Raw genomic sequence first — 22,808 nt, 5'->3', positions numbered from 1 at the left:
AGACTGACTCAATGGAAATTTACCAAACATTTTATTCACTCAACCTGTCAGACTAATCCCAGCGAGGGATAAACAGTAGCTAGATGTGCTTATACAATTTATGAACAGTTGATACTAAAACAGTCAGAATGGCAGAGGAAGCAATTCTGTCAAGCAGTTTCTTTTTATCTAATGAAACCAGTTGATAACATATAGGCAATGTATTAAAATAAGTGGTGTATGTCTGTCACTTATGTGCACTTTGTTTAATACCTAAAAGGGAGTGTATTAGGGGGGTGTTGTACTAGCTCATTTCTTTGTAGATTGTTTTACCCTTTAAGACATATTAACACTGTTTTTCCCTGTAATAAATCATTACATCTGAAAGAATTTTCATCTGATAATCACTGTTTTTATTTGCCTACAGTCTTTGCTGAGTATTCGTGGCTCCCTATTTTCCCCAAGGCGCAATAGCAGAACAAGTCTTTTCAGCTTCAGAGGTCGAGCAAAGGATGTAGGATCTGAAAATGACTTTGCTGATGATGAGCACAGCACTTTTGAAGACAATGAGAGCAGAAGAGATTCTCTCTTTGTTCCTCATAGACATGGTGAACGGCGCAACAGTAACATTAGTCAGGCCAGTAGGTCATCCAGGACAGTACCTCCACTTCCAGTGAACGGGAAGATGCACAGCACTGTGGATTGTAATGGAGTAGTTTCTTTGGTCGGTGGGCCTCCAGCTCTGACGTCACCTACTGGACAACTTCTGCCAGAGGTGATGATTGATAAAGCAACCACTGCTAGCAATGTAAGGAAGTCTGCAATAGCTCAGGCATGATGTCCTGTATCGTCAACTACTGTCTCTACAAAACCTAGTAACTCAGGAATAATTCCCTTTTTGTCCATGCTCCTTTCATATATTCCAGTTCAAAGCTGAAGCAGAAACTGAAGCTGTCTAGCTCTCGTTAACTAGATATGTGTAAATGTATGTTAGGTCACTGGGAACTAACAAAATAGCAGTAAGCCATTAAATAACTTGGTTCGCTATGGTAACAGAAGAAGTTCTGTATTTGTATATTAACCAAGATATCAAAATGAAAAAGGAATTATAAAGGAATTACTTTATGGAATATATTAAATGAGTATTTAACCTCCTGCTGACCATACTTTATATCTTTTTATATAATACTATATGATTAGACAACTTACATGAGTTAGAATTCCTATCAAATGGCTGATTTTTCTAGTGATTTTTGTGTGTGTGTGTGCGTGTTGACAGCATTAATGAATATTTTTCTCTTATTTTCTTTGAAAATATGTGTTAGAAAATAACATGAGTTATCTTAAGAAAATATACTCATTCTTTGTGCTCCTAAAGCTATTTGTGTGGGCTACTTTATTGCCTAATAGGAAATACATTTATGGTTGAACTCATTCATATGAAACTTTTTGTAGTTACAAACTTCTTGAATCTCTTCTAATGTTTCAGTCCAATTTAAGCAAAATACTTAAAAACACCTTCGCACAAGAGCAGTCCTGCTGACATATTTGACTATTTAGTGAGTGACGTACACGTCATTCTCTTGGAAAATCATAACATAAATGGAGCATTGGGCAGATCACCAAAATGTTTTAAACCATTATATCTTTACAACAATTTACAGTGTTATTCTTATGAAGTGAACATTTGATAGTCTAGTTTATCAGTGTTTTATTTTCAGGGCACTACTACAGAAACTGACTTAAGGAAAAGAAGATCTAGCTCTTACCATGTTCCTATGGACTACCTAACAGATCCTAGTGCAAGGCAGAGAGCAATGAGTATAGCCAGCATGCTCACAAATACAATGGAAGGTATGTAAAGTAGAATTTCTGTATTACAATGCAAGTGCTAGTAAATTCACAGCACGCTAATTAGTAGTGTGTCTAAAGTGGGCCTAAAGTTACAGACAAGCTGAGATTTCTGTATGGAGGTGTTGAATTTTGTCTTTTTTTTTTTTTTTTTTTTTTTACTGTGACTGATATATTTGGAAAAGCAATCCTTTATTTAGTTTCTTTTAAAGTTTTTATCCTTTAGAAGTGAAATTTGACATATTTTATTCATTCTATATACACTAGATTCCTAAGACAAATGTCTGCTTTACATCCTATGCAGCATTTTTTTGTGAACGGTCATTCTATATAGTGAATATTTAGTATTCTTTCTTTCTCTACTCTATGTAAAATATAGTGGGACATATTAATTTAATTGGTAAAGTGCTGTGTTGTTGGTTTGTTTTGTTTTGTTGTTTTTTTTGACTGGACATTAGGCTTGACTGCAATATCAATACAGTCTATTGAAAATAACTTGTAAATGGCATAGGCCTAATGGAAATATCCAGGTTATACTGACAGAATAGAGAAATTCTATGAGAAATATGTTAAAATGTTATTTACCTTTTTATTTCCAGAACTTGAGGAATCAAGACAGAAATGCCCACCATGCTGGTATAAATTTGCTAACACTTGCTTGATTTGGGACTGCTGCACTCCCTGGCTGAAAGTCAAACATATTGTAAATTTGATTGTGATGGATCCATTTGTTGATCTGGCCATTACTATCTGCATTGTTCTAAACACTCTGTTCATGGCCATGGAGCACTATCCAATGACAGAACAGTTTAGTGGTGTCCTTTCAGTAGGAAACCTTGTAAGTCTTCTGTGATGTACCATGTATGTCAAACACATTTTTCTTAAATGATACTTGTGTTACCTATGTACATATGTTTAAAAGAAAATGCTGACTAAATATTTAAAAGGCCTGCAATGGTTGAATTTATATTTAAGCTGTACCAAATGCCTTTCTGTTGACATTTCTGTATTTCTCCATTCTTGTTATATGGAGTTTAATTCTCCTTTCCAAAAGATTTATTCAGTCAAAATGCATTTTCACTTTTAAATCCTTCAGGTTCCCTCATGACAGGTGATAGAAATTAATGTTTTCTTGTGAATGGATACTTATAAATGGAAGGAACTTTCAGATCTGTTCCCACGCTTGTTCTGCACCTCGCTAGTTCCTCCTGGTGTTCTAGAAGTCCAAGGGGATGTACAGAGGAAAGACCCAGTGAACACAGAATATTTAATATGACTTAACAGGAGGTGGTGAAAAAGTGTGGCAGTTCTATTTCCAGGCTGTCCTGAAGGAGAATAGTTCTGCTCAACGTTACTTTTTTTCTTAATATATATTTTTTTTCTTCTCATAAACTTATATTTATCCCTAGAAGAAAAAAGCTGTCCTAAGAGCAAATATGAGATCTGAGGAAGAAATTTGAGTACTAAAATCAGAAGTAATACAATATATCACTATTTATGTGTGTGTATTTGCTGGATAGGAAGCATCCTGGTTACCTCTTCCTTGTGTGGTAAATAGGAACTGCATATGTGAGCTTAAATCTGAACTTAATTCCTAACCTAATGTATGGGAATATAGGGAAGGTGTTCAGATCCACCATGGATTGCTTACTGAGGGTATAACTTTAAAAAGTTGATGCTGTTACATTTTAAAAAATACTTTCTTATTAAAATGGAGTAAGAAACCTTATTTTCCATGCAGGTGTTTACTGGAATTTTCACAGCAGAAATGTTTCTCAAGATAATAGCCATGGATCCTTATTATTATTTCCAAGAGGGCTGGAATATTTTTGATGGTTTTATTGTGAGTCTTAGTTTAATGGAGCTTGGCCTTGCAAATGTAGAAGGGTTATCTGTCCTTCGATCATTCCGATTGGTAAATATTTTAATTATTATCTATTTCTATGTTACATTTTTACATTTATGCAATTATGTCTTTCATTTTTCATTTGTACTGTATATGTTTGTCAGAATCAGAAGTTCCCTGTATAAGAACTTATAAAGTACTAAATTGCATACCTACTAGATGGCAAGTATCTATCATGTGTCAAGTTTTATATATTACTTTAATAATGTCTGTTTCTTCTTCAGGACATTGTAAACATCAAATCTGTTTGCAGTGAGTGTGCTTTAATAATTACCTTTTTAAAAAGTTTTCTAGAGTCTCTCCTTTTTTTATATAGATGAGGGAATAAAGAATACAAGAGGCATAGAACATCAGTGAGTGAATATAAGTAAAATGCTTAGAAAATAACTGATTAATTAAAAGTTATTGACAGTTTTAGCTGATAAGTGTCCATTACCAATTTGCTTGCGTGGTTAGAAGAAAGTGGTGTTAAGATTTTCCTTTGGATAGGGACTTTTCATCAATAGCAGCCTTCCTTCCCTCTTCTTTATCATTGTCTCCCCAGGTATCTCTACTGTGTAACAGATTTTCAGTTCCAAAACCTCTACCTTTCTCCATTATCTCTGTAGGTTATTAGAACTTGAAAAGCCTTGATTTTGCTGAAGGCTAGGCTAGCACACAATTTAATGTTCAAATACTCTTTTAAAAAGACATGAGGGAAAAAAAAAAAAAAAAGAAAAAAAAAAGAGAAATGAGACTAAAGTTCCTAGTCATCAGCTCCTGCCTTACATAAAACTAGCCTAAAACATTTTAAATAAATTCCCTTTAAAAAACATCAGGTTTAAGTTCAAGAAATGTTTGGAAGTTGTGTTGAGGGATATGATTTAACTGGGAAGTATTGGTGATGGTTGGACTGGATGATCTTCTAGGTTTTTTCCAACCTTGATAATTCTGTTATTCTGTGATTCTGAGATCCAGTTTCTGGTCCTCTGTATATCATATTGTATTTTCATAAAATCTAATAGCTTGTAGAACTGATCACAACTCACCTGCATTGATTTATTTTTAGAAATATTTCCATAGAATTAACAAGAGAAAGACTATTTTGTCTAATTTGTCCAACAAGTTCAATTTGTTGTTAGATCTCTACAGTCACTCAAGGAAGCAAAGTCTGAATTAAATGCTTTGTAAGAATTGCAGTGAGAATTTCAGTGAAATGAGCATACAGACAGTATTTTTGGTTTCTCGTGAATTGAATCAGGACTTACAGTGTTTAGTACTGTATGAAGAACTGGTAAGATACATTTTGTAACTAAAGTTTATAGAAATAACATGAGATATGCTTTAGAAACATCATAATTAGAATATATATATAGCAAAGAAATGTATAGAATTAATTACAAATAATGACAAGAATAATTGTGTACTATTCTTCTGTTTTGCAGCTTCGTGTTTTCAAGTTGGCAAAATCCTGGCCAACTCTAAATATGCTGATTAAGATTATTGGCAACTCAGTGGGAGCTTTGGGCAATTTGACCCTGGTGCTGGCCATCATTGTGTTCATTTTTGCTGTGGTTGGGATGCAGCTGTTTGGGAAAAGCTACAAGGAATGTGTCTGCAAGATCTCCAGTGACTGTGAACTTCCACGCTGGCACATGCATGATTTTTTCCACTCTTTCTTGATTGTATTCCGAGTGCTGTGTGGAGAATGGATAGAAACGATGTGGGACTGCATGGAGGTTGCAGGCCAAACTATGTGCCTTACTGTCTTCATGATGGTCATGGTGATTGGAAACCTAGTGGTACGTAATCTGTGCGTTTTTAAAACATGTAAGAGTGTATTTCCTGCTTTTCATAGTTTAGAAATCAGAGATGAAGACTCTTTCAGAAATCATGTAATTCATTTGTTCTTTCTCTAAACCAAATTCAAGTATGCCTTGATAAGTGTTATTTTTTTTTAATTTTTAAAAATATTTATTGAATTTGTAACCTCTTTAGTAAGATCATAGCTGAATTATTTTAATATGATATTTCCATTAAAATGCCTTTAAAAATATCCAACTCAAACCACCATTATACCCAATTAAACTGCCCAATCTCAAATAGTTATGGGAAACAGTTGGTCATTATAACATTTATATTGTTGGACAGCTTACTTTTTCCAATTTCAGTCTTGTTTCTGAATCAAAATAACATGGCTGTTCAACGTTTTCAATCATAATTGATGACTTCTAAACTACTTATTCACTGCTGGCTTTTTAGTTAGTCCCAAATAGCGTTCTAGATAGAGACACAAATACTGAATAATTTGGAATAGTTATACACCATGTCTTACATATTACACTCCTCATTATATATGACATAAGATATTTCAGTACCAGCATTGCTTTCCTGATGCACTCTATACACCTATTTCTACAGCATTTCTGCCTTGCTAGTTTTTAGCCCTTCTTTACATTTCATTTTTCATACCCAACATTTCCACACTAGTATTTCATCATTAAACGACATGGTATTTTCTTGATAAGTATTTCTAACGATCATTTTTAGTGAAGTTTCACTTATGCTAACATAATTACATGTAACCCAAATTCATCTACTGTGTTTTTATGGTATAGTGACAATATGAAAAACTTCAAAAAACCAAGGTATATCACAGCTAAGGATTCAATCCCTTGTAGCTTGTTTTGTGGTACAAAACAAAAATGGTATGATAAGGCATTTGGGGCAAGTATATATTTCGTTGCCTCCTGAATTAGACATACTGAAATTATGGTCTTCTGAACTGTAGAAGACTGGAGTCTGCCTGCATTCTCCTTGTCTGTGAACACTGCTGAAGAAATGACTTGCATCACTTGCATACTACATCCTGTTATATCCTTTTTTCTTATGGCGTTCTCCATTTTAGGGAGCGAACCTGCAAGACTTCCAATTTGAAGTAGAAAGGAGAAAGTCAAGAGTTAAATTTTCACCTATACTGGTCAAGATATGTAATTTAAAAATATTTTTACCAAGTTATAAAAAAAAAATACCAGAGATAAGAGTATGGACTGGAAATAATAGCAAGAATGTGGGTTGGATAAAGAGCTTGTTGTGATATACAAATTATGTCATATCAAACAACACTTAGTGAAATTATTTTATTACTTAAGAGATCCAAAATATTATATCCTTACTGTCTTTCAGGTACTCAACCTGTTTCTGGCCTTGCTCCTGAGCTCCTTTAGTTCAGACAACCTTGCAGCTACAGATGATGATAATGAAATGAACAATCTCCAGATTGCTGTAGCAAGGATTCAGAAGGGTATAGATTTTGTGAAGAGAAAAGTGCGTGAATTCATCCAAAAAGCCTTTGTTAGAAAGCAGAAAGTTTTAGATGAAATCAAACCTCTTGAAGACCTAAACAACAAAAAAGACAGCTGTATTTCCAATCACACAATAGTAGAAATAGGTAAAAACCTTGCCTACCTTAAAGAGGGGAATGGAACTACCAGTGGCATAGGCAGCAGTGTGGAAAAGTACGTTGTTGATGAAAGCGATTACATGTCCTTCATAAACAACCCAAGTCTCACAGTGACTGTGCCAATTGCTGTTGGGGAATCTGATTTTGAAAATTTAAATACAGAGGAGTTTAGCAGCGAGTCAGACCTGGAAGAAAGCAAAGAGGTAGGACTATTTCTATCTTAAAAACTCTATGATTCATTTTAGTTTCCTAAGATTACTGGTGTTAAATAAAATTCTATATTTAGTTACTGTGTGCCAGAGTATGAAGACTTGTAAATTTATTTGTGATAAGCTGATATAAGATTGCAAATTTTGAATGAGACGAATGTCCAGTATTGTATTTAACTTAAAAATCAAGCTGTGTAAGATATATATATTTTTCAATAATATTTTTCCCCCTACTTTATTCTATTTATTTACTAAGAAAATGAACAAATTTAATAGCCTTGGATAGCTGAAGTCTTATGAAATGTTGGAAAATGTTGTGCAAGTTTCTCCAAATTTACTTAATCAGTATAGTTATTTACTCTTTTTTCTGCTTTCTGGAGAGCCTCCTATCAAATTAATATTTCATTCTGATGCTTTCAACCTTTTTGATACAATTAAAAAAAACCTCCATTTGGATACATCATATTGCTACACTGCTCTGGCATCACTAGATAATTTAATATGTATCACTAAGAACCATCTGATAGTAGCAGAACTGCTGAAGAAGTGATGTCCTTGCATTGAAAAGAACAGTTATGAAGCTTTATTTCTCAGTACAATATCTCACTGTCATTTTTGAAGTTTTAATGTTTACATCTGTTACCTACCGTGGAAATAATAAAAGGCACCTCTGGCACAACATAGTGCCAAATGGATGACCCCAAGCTAACATCTAGTGAGTAGCAGAGGATGTCAAAGCTTTCATTATTGTTTTAACCCAGCACTCTGCAATTGTATGGGGTAGAGGCACGCCACCTCAAGTGTAGTAAGTCTGTACTATGCTCAATACTTACGCTAGTTCATTCAGAATTAGCATGGACATTTTTGAATAGTACTGCATGCTATGATGTAGACACAAATGAAGAGAAAGATGTTCATAACGGATTTCTTCTCATTTAAATGCAAGGATATGACTATGGATAAGATTCTATTAATTCTTTCCCAAGATTCTTTCTTGCATTGTCTGCATCACACATTTAGTCTTATTTTCTTGTCTCTCTTCAGACAATTCTCTATTGTTCTTTCAAAAAATATTTTTTTACAGATTGTTTGCACTACTGCCTATCTTACTTTTCATAACTATATCTTGGGTGTACAACAGAACAGAAGTTCTTTTAGTTTGGTCTTTATTTGATTTGTATAATGAAGAGATTGATTATGGAAAAAGTTCTTGGTCTCCAATGTAATATGTTCATTGATTCCATTCTATCCTTTTGCTTAGGATGAGAAACAGAATCTTTTTTAGTCACCTTATGATAAATAGGTCTAGCACAGTTTTCTGACATTCCTTTCTCCATTATTATCATTTCAAACTTTACTCTGACTAAGGAACAGCAAATTCCACTTCTAATCTAATCAAAATCTACCTGACAGTGAGATTTCCTGTTATGTTTGCACGTCATAATGGCACAAGGTTTTTTTCTCTCTTGTTTTAAATCATGTATTTTCTTGGCACAGGCCTTCACTTACCTTCTGTGTTTGTTCTTTTTTTTTCCTTCTTATCATCTTCAAGTAGATCTATCATTTTCAGTCTTTTCCTTGCTTAGCAACTAGTAATATCCAGAGGATGTACTGAAAGACTGGGAAAAAAGGGCTGTAAGTTAAATTTCAGTACTAGGAAATGCAATACTTTGGATTCCTTCATCACAGGAAAAAATATTTACTGCTATCTTGGTGGAGTAACAAATATTAGTTTGTATTCTTCAGTGGTCTGTAAAGTTAGTATTAGTGTACTATTTCAGTTCATTTCAACAGTGCTGGCAGCCTAAGACTTCGTTGATAGAACATTCTAAATACTACAACTGGAAAGTGTGAAGTAGTTCATTTTGTAGATACATTGTAACTGACATTGACACTTCAGATGATATTACTATATGAATGTCTCTGAAACAAAATCTTCTGACAGGTATAGCCTTGAGATGTTAAACAAGTCCTCCTTGGATCAGAAGCATGCACTTAGGAAAACATCAAACTCTCCTCATTTCTTTGATCTCCTGCCCAGATCCTGGTATTAGTATACCATGATTTAGTGTGTGCTGTAATGCCACTTTCCCTCTGCTTGTTCTTTTTTATAAGGTTCGGAAGCTATGTACATAATATCTGAAATGTTATCAAAATGAATTATAGTTCTGATAATTTTTAATTGACTACTTCTCTGCGAAAAGTAATTTGAAAATGTAGTTGAACTGCACTAATTCAAATACTCTCTGTCATTCCAATAACAGGAAGATGTACTTTAAACATTTTCATTAGTGATTATTAAATTATTTTGATGCTGAAATCTACTTTTGAAAATGTAGTGAAGTATTCTCCAGTTCTTATGCTGAATCTGCAACTGTAGCCCAGAAAATGATCTGTGATTTGCTGAGCAAGAAGGAACAGGACTTCTGGCAGAGCCAGTAAACATTGGCATCTGTTTAGAGACAGAAATCTTTCTCTGCTACAAATTCTGTTTTTAAAAATTTAACATCAAGTAGCCAGTAGATAAAATATTCTTACTCACTAAAATTGAGTTTTTTATCACATTTCTGATTCCTACTCTCCACTAGATGATTCTTGTCAACTATGGTTTCTGGTACAGAAAACAGAGGCATATTAACTACACAGCCAATGTCTGGTTGTGTAATTAGCAAAAGAAGTAATTGTTTGTTTGTTTTTTAATTAAAAAGTGTCAGCAGATGACTTTTTGTTCAAGACTTCATGTTTTTTGTTAAGCCATAATGTGCTTTGTGTTTTTGCCCTCTCATGTGATCTCATTTATATGAATGTGCTGCCGCTGAATGTTGATCTGCAGACACCTTATTGCTTACAAACGCAAATTAGAAGCACTCAAGATAGAAATTGGCACCAAACTACCTTCAGTTAGCAGAATACCAAAAGAAAGGCAGTTTAGGAATCGGTGTGCTGTGAGGTCATCTGGCCAGATCCCAATGAGTGTGTCTGTTTGCTTTTTGCATGTCTGTATATACACATGCATACATTTATTCTTTGTGGGGTAGGGCAATAAGATGAATTTCTACAGAATAATTATAATTTATTAGCAATCTTTAATTAAGTATATCAATATTTGGTGAATTCTTTGTTATAACATACATCTTTTCTAGTATTTGGATGAAAATATGAACTTGATTATACCCTTCTAGAAACAATACATACAATATCATACATACCAGCAGGTATGGATTTAAATAAGGAAAAGCTGACCAGAATTTTCTAGAAGATTGCCTTTGAAACCTAAAAAGAACTAATTATGAAAACATTGTGTCCATAGGAATGTAACTTTTCGAATACATTGCAATAATGAACACACCCTAAATAAGCAGTTATCATAAAAGTAGGCTCATTAACATATATGGGGACACTTTGCTGAGTCTGTAATCCTACTTATGAAACTACATAAATATAGATAAACATGCTTTCAAGCACAAAAGCTAAATATATTTTTTCATTTTTATCTTTTTAAGTACTATGTGTATGATTTACATAGAAAATTTTGTAGTGCATGTATTCTGCATAAGAATTAGATTTTTATTCTTAGTATAACTTTCAGGCTTGCAATTACACCATACAGAACTACCAGGTATTTTTAAATGCCTTAGAGAATGTGATATCTCCTAATACTGTTGCAGACATCATAATAGTATATATTTTACTTTGGACAGTATTCAGTAATCTAAAAGATATTTACTGTCTTGTATTCTCACATATATTCACATTATTCTGAATTAATGAAAAGTGGATGTATTGGATCTTTACTCAGCCAATATAATTGTATAAGAATTTCCAAAAAAAAAAAAAAAAAAAAAAAGCAAAAAAAAAGCAGAGGTGCTGTGTCCTGAACTTCACTTCCTACCATTCTTACTTCTCACAGGAGTAGAACCAAGCTGGATCAGTCAAGAGTGCAGCTCTGGTGCCTTTTAGTCGAGGCAGAGCATCGTGTCACCAATTTTACACAGGTTACCTAAGCAAATTATACATATATTATATAATCACTTTTTAATGAATATTGATTGGCCTGCATGTTTTTCAGCTAACCCGTCCCATTCATTGCAATAAGTACAAACATGCACAGCTGCTCTCTGCTGAGCCACGGGACTTGCATCACAGCATGGTCAGGCGAGATCGGCAGCCCCAACATTTCTATGTTTTAGATGCTATACTTTTCATTATATTCTAACTGTATTTGGCAGTGCATGCTATGTACCTTTGCCAATCTTGCTGGTAAAATTTTCAGGGTTCTAGTTTGAAGGGTTTTCTTTCCTTTCGTAGGAAGACAGAATATGTAACAAACTTTCTCTTAAGAATTTTACTAAAACCATTTGTGAATTGTGTTGATAATGAAAGTCTGTGAACTGATTTGGAAAACTTCATAATGCTGTATTTTAAATTGTAATGCTGGTAACTTGAAAACTCATGATAACCAAGATTATTTTTTAACAAGTTTCCTTAGAAATGCTTTTCTTTTGTACTTATGTAAGCATTTATTTATTTCAGAGGTAAATGTACAGTACTTCAAGCACCATTAAGCATGAAATCATTTAATTTCCACAGTCAAAGCATGTGACAATCATTTGGTTAAAAAAGCTTATACTAAGTGGGTGTTTGGCTGGTCGAACATTCAGAGATCAGTTCTGCTCTTACTTACACCCACACTTACAAGTGTAGAGGTGCAAAGAGAAAACTGATGACAAAATCTGACCCAGTTCAGTCTTTCCATAGCTCTTTAATTTATGCTTACAAACTGACTACATCCCTAGACATCTAAAATTGTCTGCCCTGAGAAACTTAAGCTTATTCTTACCTTGTAGGTAGCAAATACAGTTCAGCTGTCCAGTAAATGAGTTGCAGTGTTTGGACCAAAAGGTCTTCAGTTTCAGTATGATTTGTATCTCACGTATTAAATGTGATGGTAATATTTGTAACACTGTAGTGAAATATGATGTTACTTTCAGTTTGGTAAATGAGTTAAAATACACTTATTTAATAGCTTTTAATCTTTCCTTTTGTAATGAACAATTTACATAATTAGTCATACTTTGATTTACAAATATTCATTATTCAAAATTCTTTCCTACTCTGAAAAATTAAGTCTGTGGTTTGTTGATGAAATGATCACATCTCATTGTCATATTATGAGTCATATTGAATGATATTAAATTGTGAAATTTCAGTTCACCTTGCAGTTAGCTTAATTAATCTTTATAGACAGCAATCCCATTCTCTGTTTCAGAAATATCCTTCCACTATTTGTGTGAATTAAAGAGCCTTTAAAAGTGGCTTGCAACAAGTCTGCTTTTGCAAATATTTGCACTGCTACTTCCGATGCTTTTGCTTTCATTAAACACTCTTGCAAATACCTTCATTTATCAAATGCTCATGAACAAGTAGAATAAAGTAAATACGAACATCATGAAAGTTCAGAGAGGACTGTAATTTAAGGATCTTGCTTTTTTGCAGTATTTGCAAAATCAGCACAGAATTGTTTAGCCTTGATTCACAATGTTCTGGGTTTTCTTGAACTGATGGAGTTATTATGCCTTACTGTGCTCATTAGAGTGACATGCAGATTCTACTTAGCTATGCCAGTGGAACTACAGTGATAGTTAGCCAACTGGTCATTTTTATAGGTGATGTAGATATATGGGAAACAGACTGTGGAAGATTGAACATAATGTTACTAAGACACAGATCATCTTATTTTTATAGTGACATACAAATAGCACCAAGAAAATCATGTGTATTTCCCATTATTTAACATTTTCACAGGTATTTGGGAGGAATGGAAATTAAAGCAAAGCAAAAATAGTGGTTTCCCTGAGGGCCATCTTACTACTTCTGTCTAATCTGCTCTTTGCTCCTTCTGTCACTTAAATTTTGATTTTAACAACTATTAGTTGCATCCTGGCCAATCATGAAATTTCAGGCTCATTAAAAGTGTTTAACTAAGAGCTGTTTAACTTCTCTGTGATAATTATCTTGGAAACGATGGAAGAAATATTAGAAGCTCAGTGTGGCCTGGCTGTAAGTGAAGCAGAATTGTATGACTCTATGAGATGTTGTAAAGGTTCAGAAAGTAATTTATTTCAAAAACTTCCTGACCTAAACTTGGCTGCTGCTTTCTGCAATGCTTCTCTGTTAGGCAAGCTGCTTTCCACTTTCAGTTTCTATCTTGAAAGCTAAACTAAAAACTCTCTCTCATTCTGTACTGTATTGCTGATGAAAGCATGACTGGCAATGCTGTTGGTAAGCGTGACATAAAAGATACGTGTAGCTATGATAATCAGTATATCACTGCTTTTAAACCATGTGTTACTGTCTTCTGTGAAGACACAAAGTACATTCTGAGTTTCTGAAAATTAGATTCCTCTGAGAATAATTTCCTTATCATGCTATTCAGAAAACCTTTTTTTTTTTTTATTTTTTAAATAAACTAGCATCATAGTACTTGAAAACTGCCTAATAGTCGATCTTGATAAATGTCCTATAGTTTGAGTAAAGATATACTTTTGAAATCTAGACGCATGGTATCATAAAAGGCTCAGAAAGGACTTGCTAGCAATATCAAAGGTAAAGTTTGGTATTGATGATTATCTTGTTCTTACAGGTTCATTCTTTTGAAAAGCTGTATACATATATGGTGTATAGCATTGCCAAAATCCTGTGTTTGCAATGCTGCTGTGCAAAGAAAAGAGTTTACTGGGTGCAAAGGTAACTTTGAGATATGTTCCGGTAAGAGCTGGGGCATATGCTAAATAACCAAACTGTTAGGGTCTGCCACTGAGGACAGCTGATTTTTTCATTGGGTGGACACTGAAATTCCAATTCTGTGATATAAAAAGTCTTTTTATGTGTTAAAGCATATGGACAAGACATAATCAACATGACCTATTCCCAGGTGAGTCTTTGTTAAATACATAGAAATCAGTGTCCCTTGGAAAGTTGTTCTATACTAGAAGAGAAAGTGGCTGTGGAAATACATGATTATTAATGGCAAGTCTCCATGGCACACTGACCTCAGTTGATTTGGTGAGATCTTAAGATATAATATCATAGAACCTTCAGAGCTCTGTTTATAATGCATACATTTTTCTTCTTCTTTTTTTTTTTTTTTTTTTTTTTTGTAGTTATTTAGAATGCCACACAATACAGTGAGTTACAAAAGAAAAAAAAAACCACAAAAAAGTATCTATGTATGTTGAAAATATTATTATTTTTTTTTCCCCACATGATACTTAATCATTATTGAATAATGTTTATAACATTATCATTCCTATAGCGATCTGCGTGGAGATAAATTCAGGTATACAAGAACAGCATGCTAAAAAAATACTCTGTTCCATCAACAACTGAAGGCGAACAGAATTCTTGGTGGGAAAAGGCATTTTATTGTTGTTCTGTTTCAAATATCAGCTGCTGATTCAAGTTAGGATTTTGCTGTTTAGCTTAACTTCTGTGATTATTATTGCAGCTCTTTGCAAGAAGCATACCAGATTTTCAATGAGAAGAGGCTTGTAAGATACAATTCACCATCCATGCTGCCCCACATAATTAGTGTTCTGATGTACCTGATAATTGACTGTTCTACTGTATCATTTTCTAGTGTTTCTACCTGATCATTTTGATCTCTCCTTATCTTTCATATTGAGTTATCTATTAGTCTTGTGCATTTTCAATAACAGGAATTCATAATTCCTACTTTAAATTAACATGCTAATTAAGCTTACTGCATAATATTTGAGTTACTGAATTCTTCCCTTTTCCTATAGAAGGATGGACAGTAGGTCCTTCAAACTTATATTTTAACCAGATCATGATTTTTGTTTGCTCTGCTACTATTACAGCATTCTGCTAAAAATGCTGTCCAGATCGGAATGATGCAAGCAATATTTTAAGAAAAGTTTACAAGCAGATAGTCACTTCTCAGATTAAAAGTGATTTGTTATACAGTATTGATAAGCGTTAATTTTGATACCATATGTATATTTTTTTGGAATGTACTTTGAGTTTACAGTGCTTTTGCCCTTTTCTCAAACGAGTGATTGACTTTCACTTATTTTTATATGCTGTGGTCCTTAATTGAGTATATATCCCATACTTTCCATCTTAGCCACAGTAGAGGCAGTATTCCATAATGACCAAACTGCCATGTGTTGCCTCTGGGTTTGAATTAGATTGCAATGGGAGATCTTTAAATACTGATCTGCAAAAAAGTGTGCATCCATGAGTGTACATTGGAAATAAACTTACAGATGCTATATGCTTATGCACAGACTTAAGACATAAATATGTAAACTGAGATTTTCCAAAGAAACGTGAAGGGGTGTGGATATCACTGCAATTACCTGCATAATATACCGTACAATAAATATTTTGTTTTGCTTTGTCTTCTTCTAAAATGTAGTCTATAAGTGTACCATGGTACACAGAAATCATAGTTAAGCCTGTGTCAAAATCATGATATACTGTCAAATGTATTTTGATAAATTCAGAGTGAGTGCAAAACAATTTTTTCTTTGTTTAAAGAACATACTGAATCTGAGTGGCAGTGTAAAATTACCTTAAAGTTTTACTTTCTGTATTCACATACTAATACTATATGCATTTCCTTTGCAAAACTGCTAGAAGTCAGAGCTTCTTGAAAATGTTTTAAAGGAATAATGCCTCTAACTTAAGTTTTAACTGTCAGCAAACATATATCTTTAATGTTTCCATGGATCTTACCTCAGTCTAATATTATTTCCTCACATTCTGTGTTCTAACTCTGCTTACATCATTCCCTTTATAAAATTAGCTACTTATCAGTGCAGCCATTTTACTGATGTTATACTCCACATAGTGATAACATTGGAAGAGTCATAGAATGCCATGATCAAACTACTTTTACTTATTATAGTACTCATATTTGTCTGTTGCCAACACAGTGTGGTGGTATGAAAGAGAAGATTTGGATTATATTATTGGTGTGATTAATTGGTTCAGTATTGTATTATGGCAGTATTGTTTTCAAAGCATTTGCTTTCAGTTATTCCTCCAAAATTTTTTGTTGTTGTTTTATAGTTATTGGACATGTATGTGTACTGTAACAAAGTAATAAGTAGTTTCAAAGTGCACAATGAAATCAGAAAATGCATTGGCAATAGAGAATGCAAAATAACAGCTACTGCTCTTGAAGTAATGTGATGCTCTTTTAGAAATAGAAACTTAAACTGTCCTGTACAATTCAAAATATGTGTTTTCATGTCAATGATAATTAAAAGTTTATATTCCAACTTTTTAGATTATACAGTAGTGATAGTATAACATTTACTTGAGACATGAAAATACATCTATACAGCTTGCTCTTGGTTTGGTCATGACTTTGGAAAAGTTATTTGTATTAACACATACCATATGACGTGTGATGTAAGATGCAGCCACATAATTGGAATAATAAAGCAGTACAAAGTATGGAAGGTACCCATTCCTAACTTACAGGAATTTTTGTAAAGAATTCTTGTAAATGGCTCAGAATAGTAGTCTAATTATTTCAGTAATTCCTCATATGAAAACATTTTCCTGAGGGGAAATACGTAATACAATTTTTCTAATCTTGTGACCTCACCTGTTGTAGAGCAATTTGGCACTATATATTGTAGATTAAAAAGAAATTATTCTTTTAATTTCAGAGCACAGAATACATGCAAAAGATTTTGATATGCATTTCAAACATTAACATAATAATGAAAATTTGAAAAAATAATGGTATATGTGGGGTTTAATTCACAGAAATTAAATGCCTCCAGTTCATCAGAAGGCAGCACAGTTGATATTGGACTACCTCCAGAAGGGGAGCAGCCAGAAGTAGAACCTGAAGAATCTCTGGAGCCTGAGGCTTGTTTCACAGAAGGTAGGAAAAGCAAAATATACTCACATGATGAGATCTAATTTTGTTGGTATGGGTTCTGTTCTTTGTTGAAATCAATAAGCTGCCTTGTGATTACAGTTTTATTTTCTTTTTGTATGTGCATCTCCTTCATAGGAGCTGTTGTGGTGCTCTCTTTCTCCTTGATAGACATTACAATAGTTACAAAGCCTTCATTACAAATATTGAAACTATGGCCCTCAAATAATCAGAAAGATACTTATTTACAGACATCTATTGCAGTATTTCTGAAATAAGCCAAATTGCTTTTGTTCATTTATAATTTCTAATAAGTACAAGCCTTATTCTGACATCTCAGTTTATTATCATGCTTAGGTTGTGTACGGAGATTCAAGTGCTGTCAAGTCAGTGTAGAAGATGGGAAAGGGAAAATCTGGTGGAATCTTAGGAAAACGTGCTATAAGATTGTTGAACACAACTGGTTTGAGACCTTCATTGTCTTCATGATTCTCCTCAGCAGTGGTGCTCTGGTAAGTTGTAACAACTGTGTCTATTTTAAGAAGCAAGCATTTGGAATTATAGTTAATTTTATAACTATAGTAAACATCAGAATTTAGTATCCGATTCAATGATGTTGTAATGCCAGTGGAAATGAACAAATATTTGGCATAAATTATCATGTACTTATGAGTTTTCTCTCAGGCTATGGAAGAAATTATTTGATGAGTTTAAAACATAGCTAGTGTTCATGAAAATGAGAAATCAGCTACATCAGACTGGTGCTCAGGTCTCCATACTCTTTTTACATACTAGCAACTCTTTTTTCCTCAGTTAGAAATAGAATATGATTTGATAACTGAGCTAGGAAGATAGCAACTTGATTTGCAAAATGAGATGTAAGGTACGATAATGATTCAATCAGTTTTTTGTGCCAAAGTGATGTTAAATCAGGTGCAGTGAGTAAGTACAGAAATAACTAGTTTGTCATAGCAGTTTTGTGCACTTGCTACACTTGCACGTCAGGTTGCAGAGATTCACCATCAGTGAATCAGGGCTGTGCGTGTAGTTCGGGTTCAGTTACTCATTTCTCAAAATTATATATCACAGAGCCATTATGAAATTTCTAATATAATGTTAATAATTTTGATATAAAGTTTTGATACAAAGTTGGAACTATCACAAGGGAAATCCTTATGCCAATAAGCTGTTGCCATTCATGGAAATGAATTAAAATGGGAAATGTATTACAGTAAGTTTCATGAATCATTGTCCAGCTCAGCTGAAAGGTGAGTACTACAGTGTTGTGAAGACTACAGTATTAAGTGAAAGAGAAAGGATATTGCAAAGGATATATGGCTTATTATCGTGTATATCTTTTTAACTCAAGTACTTTCTTGGCTACTATATCCTGCATTACAAATTAGGAAGTCGTTTAATTATGTCCTCAAAAATCTTTTTCACAGGCATTTGAAGATATATACATAGAACAACGTAAAACTATCAAGACCATGCTGGAATATGCTGACAAAGTTTTTACTTACATCTTCATTCTGGAAATGCTTTTAAAATGGGTGGCTTATGGTTTTCAAACCTATTTCACTAATGCATGGTGCTGGCTGGACTTCCTGATTGTTGATGTATGTATTCTTTTTCATATTGTGTACCACAAGCTCCAAAAATCACAGTAGATAAAAACACTAGATAAATGTTCTGCGCTAGCCAAGAAAATTCTGTCTTAAAATTGCTTTTGTGGTATAGTTTATAATTCTGTTTGGAAAAGAAAAATTATGCAGATATACTTATTATTCTATATTTTTATTATTATTATTTCTTATTATTATTATTTTGGCTGATAATCTGTAGTTTTATGATATTGCTGAGCTCTATTGGAAGTATGCCTTTTTGGTATTTTTTGCTGTGTGGAATGGATGTTGCTGATCCTCGTGAATTTTAACTGTATATGGAATTTGAGTATTTGAAAGCAATTTATGTAAAAATTTCACACTTTCTAATCCATTAATTTGTATCCTATCACTTAGTGTGATGAAAGAAAAAGACTGGTAGGAACTCTCAGTACTACTCGGTACTTTTGTGCATTTCATTGTGGCACATGTGCAACCTTAAACAGTCAGTCAGAGAGCTACAGCTCAGCTCCCTTGAAATGGGTACTCAAGTGATCTTGGAAATGCTGCACCACCAAGCAGATCACATTTTCGGAAGGACGTAGTGGACAAAGTATTGTAATTTCAAGTATTAACTGCCGAACAGTTGTATGCATATTACTGGGTAGCAACAAATGGAAGACGATGGGTCTTTAGCCATGTAGCAGACACCCATTTTCCTTCCATTCTCAGTATCCTGACCACATCTGTCTGTGCTAATAGGGCATCACTCAGTTCTGCATGTGTAATTCCCATAGAATTCAAGTTATGAGTATGTCCTGAATCTCTTGTTCACTTGTTCTGATCAGCAGCAGAATTCTGTAGAAACCACAGCATACTTCCCTAGTATTAGAATATGATAGACCTTGAAGTGTTTACTACAAATTGCTTGGCAAACATTCTAATTTTATATCCATACCATCCCTAGAGATCCTATGCTGTGTCTGGGTGCCACATTAGAATTCTGTGGTTGAGTAAACCCCTGTGAAATACTTAATGACATAAGATTATGTAAATCATCAATCAATAGTGTTCTACTTCACATTGTCATTCTACGTTCACTGTATTTATCAAAAAAATATTCAACTCTTATTTGGTAATCTGTGGCTTAGTTACTTCAGTGAACTTTATGAATATCTTTCTGAGATTTTCATGGGAGTGTTTTTCTATAGCAATTGTTTGCATGGAAAAAACAAAACACAACACAATTTCCACAGTATTTTTTTTAAGTGTTTAGTTGGAGGAGTGCAATAACTCAGCAAAGAGGTTAATGTGGAAATGACAGAAATGAGAGAACAGGAAGGCTGAAAGAGAAAGGCATTAAATTGCAGTAGATGTTAAAAACTTTCTTTACTGGGACCATTCCTTCAAATGGTCTACTATAAATACATTCCTATGGATTACTGATGAAAGGTAATTGTATTATTTATTTTACAGCTATTCTGTTTTATTTACTCATCTGCCTGCAGACCAGACCAACGTTATACAAGCCAAAATTGATGAAGTTGTTAAAGGATTCACAGGGAATATAATGAAGTGTGGATATGCCTAACAGTGAAGCTCCTACCATTGTCTAACAAACGGTTATCAGTTTTGATTAGTCTTGTTAAATCTGAACAGCACTTGTAGCTATGGCTGTTGAATAAGATTTTATGGACACTAGAAATTTATGTTTGACCAAAGGCCAGGTCTGAATGTAGTTTTTGAGAGCTTTTATATTCTCAAGTTCTGAAGATAACATGGAAAGTCCTGTCCTAAACTGAGCAATCCAATTCACCCAACTTCTGCAAGTTTTCTTTTTGCATGTGACTTCATTTTTCATTAAATACCACCAAATGTTGGCTGGTTTATGTGAATTTAGACATTTGCATACCATTCTACAAAAATGATTTCATCAACAGGTACCTAGGATATACTTTTATTCTGCTTTGTCTGACTGTAAAACTTTCTGCATTACAGAGGGATTCCTAGAGAAAGAGGTCTACCCTTGAATCTTCTTGGGAAGTTCAGGGCACATGTCATCCCACCATATGTATCAAAGGATATACAAGATGAATGAGCACTATTGCCTTTCTGTTTTTGTGTAGGTCTCTTTGGTTAGCTTAACAGCTAATGCCTTGGGCTACTCAGAACTTGGTGCGATTAAATCCCTTAGGACACTAAGAGCTTTGAGACCTCTAAGAGCCTTGTCGCGATTTGAAGGGATGAGGGTAAGAAAAAATGAAAGAATTTGAAATAATGCATGCATACACAGAAGCAATGCATGCACAATAGTCAATGACAAATCCATGCAAAAAATGCTGCACCATCATCTTATATATTTTACATTTATCGCTGACATATAAGCAAAAGACTTCATCTGCTTATATGAATTCATGTGTTATTGCACACGTAACATTTTTTTTTTTTTTTCAAGTTTGCTGGCCTTTCAGCAAATTTCATGTTTTCCTGAAGGGCCCAAGGGTTTATCAACTGCATGGATCTCTGGAATTTTACTACATGACTGAATTTATCCCACACAATTAAATCCTCTTACAGCTGAAATAGTTTTAAAAAATCAATATTTCCTCATAAAGTATGTGTACATATATATGCATACATGTATTTTCCTACAAGTGTAGAATGTTATGCGTAGTACATCAAAAACCTTTTAACATACTATTATGCAAATATTAATTGGCAATTTCTGTTATAAATTAAAACTTTGTTATGAATCTACATGTGAGAAAATTGGCAGTGATAAAATGCCTTCACTCCTTCAGAGTAGATGACTATTGCATTCTATTTGAGACAGCATTTCTAGCTCACCAAAGATAGAGCTGGTGTTTTGTTTTATGATTTCTGGCTTAAACCAATTGCTTACTGCTTTCTGTATTGACTTTAAAATATTGATTGTAATCTGCAGAGCACTAAGAAGCCTGAAAACATATGGGAATACATTTTTGCTGGCACAGTTGGATATGTTTGAGGAGTTGCTATCCACAGTTGTTATCACTGTTACTGCAGCTGAGACTCTGATTGACTCTCTCAGTCTATTTTAGTGTGAAGTCAGACTGATTAGGTCAAATCACTTATTCAGTATGTTGGAATGGACAAAGACCTTACATATTCTGCTATGATATGAAAACTCTAGATATGTTTCTCTTATAGGCAGCAGTCAGCAACTGGAGATAGAAGACATTTGTAGTTCCAGCCACAAGATGTGGCTGCACTCAGGGTCCATCTGTCTAACTGGGAGACATAGCTATAATTCTAATCAGCAAGTGTACGTCAGTTGAAAACTTATTGCTGAAATTAAAAAGGGTCTTTGTGTGATCTACCTACTGTGATTGCTGATCTTTGAAACCCCAAGTTAAAAGTTCATTAGTAAATTTTTAAGTCAACTACAGCTTCTTGATTTTCTGGAGAAAATGTGAAGGAAATCAAAAGACTTCCAACTAAAAAGGGAATAGGTTTTGATATTCAAATAGAAAATACCATGCATTTGCCTCCAACAAATTTCTGAATCAGATCCTTTCTTGGTGGGCTGCCTAGCCACTCCACATTTGCTGTGGTGCTCTACCACATCCAGTGTTAAAAATTCCAGAGTGATAATTTACAGTAAAAGGCCTGTTAAAATTACATACAAATACTTCTCACACTTTTTTTTTTTTTGCTGTGCTTTAAAAAGTATGTTGTCTTATTCTTAGTAAATGTATATTTCTACCCTGCTTAGTTACTAAGTTTAATTTTTCTTTTGTTTCTGAAATTTAATCTGCACAACACTACCATTTTGAGAGAGCCCTGCATCAGAATATGAATTCTTAGTTTCCTCAGCATAACGTTGTGTTTTTTTTCCTACAGCATTTTTGAATGACTT

At 33.8% G+C, this 22,808-nt stretch overlaps 1 protein-coding gene across 6 annotated transcripts in view; it reads left to right on the top strand.

The window, feature by feature from the left end:
• The window catches only part of SCN2A (sodium voltage-gated channel alpha subunit 2), a 68,061-nt gene that overhangs the window by 32,260 nt on the left and 12,993 nt on the right, over positions 1-22,808 (top strand). For 2 of the 6 annotated variants that reach the window (XM_085552224.1, XM_085552223.1), the window contains exons 12-21: positions 407-754; positions 1,701-1,833; positions 2,430-2,668; positions 3,572-3,745; positions 5,161-5,517; positions 6,902-7,381; positions 17,192-17,312; positions 17,664-17,818; positions 18,752-18,925; positions 21,037-21,159. In XM_085552224.1, the coding sequence (XP_085408350.1) occupies positions 407-754; positions 1,701-1,833; positions 2,430-2,668; positions 3,572-3,745; positions 5,161-5,517; positions 6,902-7,381; positions 17,192-17,312; positions 17,664-17,818; positions 18,752-18,925; positions 21,037-21,159 (2,304 nt within the window). Of the gene's footprint in view, positions 1-406; positions 788-1,700; positions 1,834-2,429; positions 2,669-3,571; positions 3,746-5,160; positions 5,518-6,901; positions 7,382-17,191; positions 17,313-17,663; positions 17,819-18,751; positions 18,926-21,036; positions 21,160-22,808 lie in introns of all 6 variants that reach the window. The other 4 variants (XM_085552222.1, XM_085552221.1, XM_085552226.1 and 1 more) reach the window with 3 other exon arrangements.

Source organism: Coturnix japonica, chromosome 7 (genome assembly GCF_054131305.1).
Source record: "Coturnix japonica strain WE chromosome 7, WE-NBRP24, whole genome shotgun sequence".
Taxonomy (NCBI): domain Eukaryota; kingdom Metazoa; phylum Chordata; class Aves; order Galliformes; family Phasianidae; genus Coturnix; species Coturnix japonica.
This window is presented reverse-complemented; position numbering and strand designations above follow the sequence as displayed.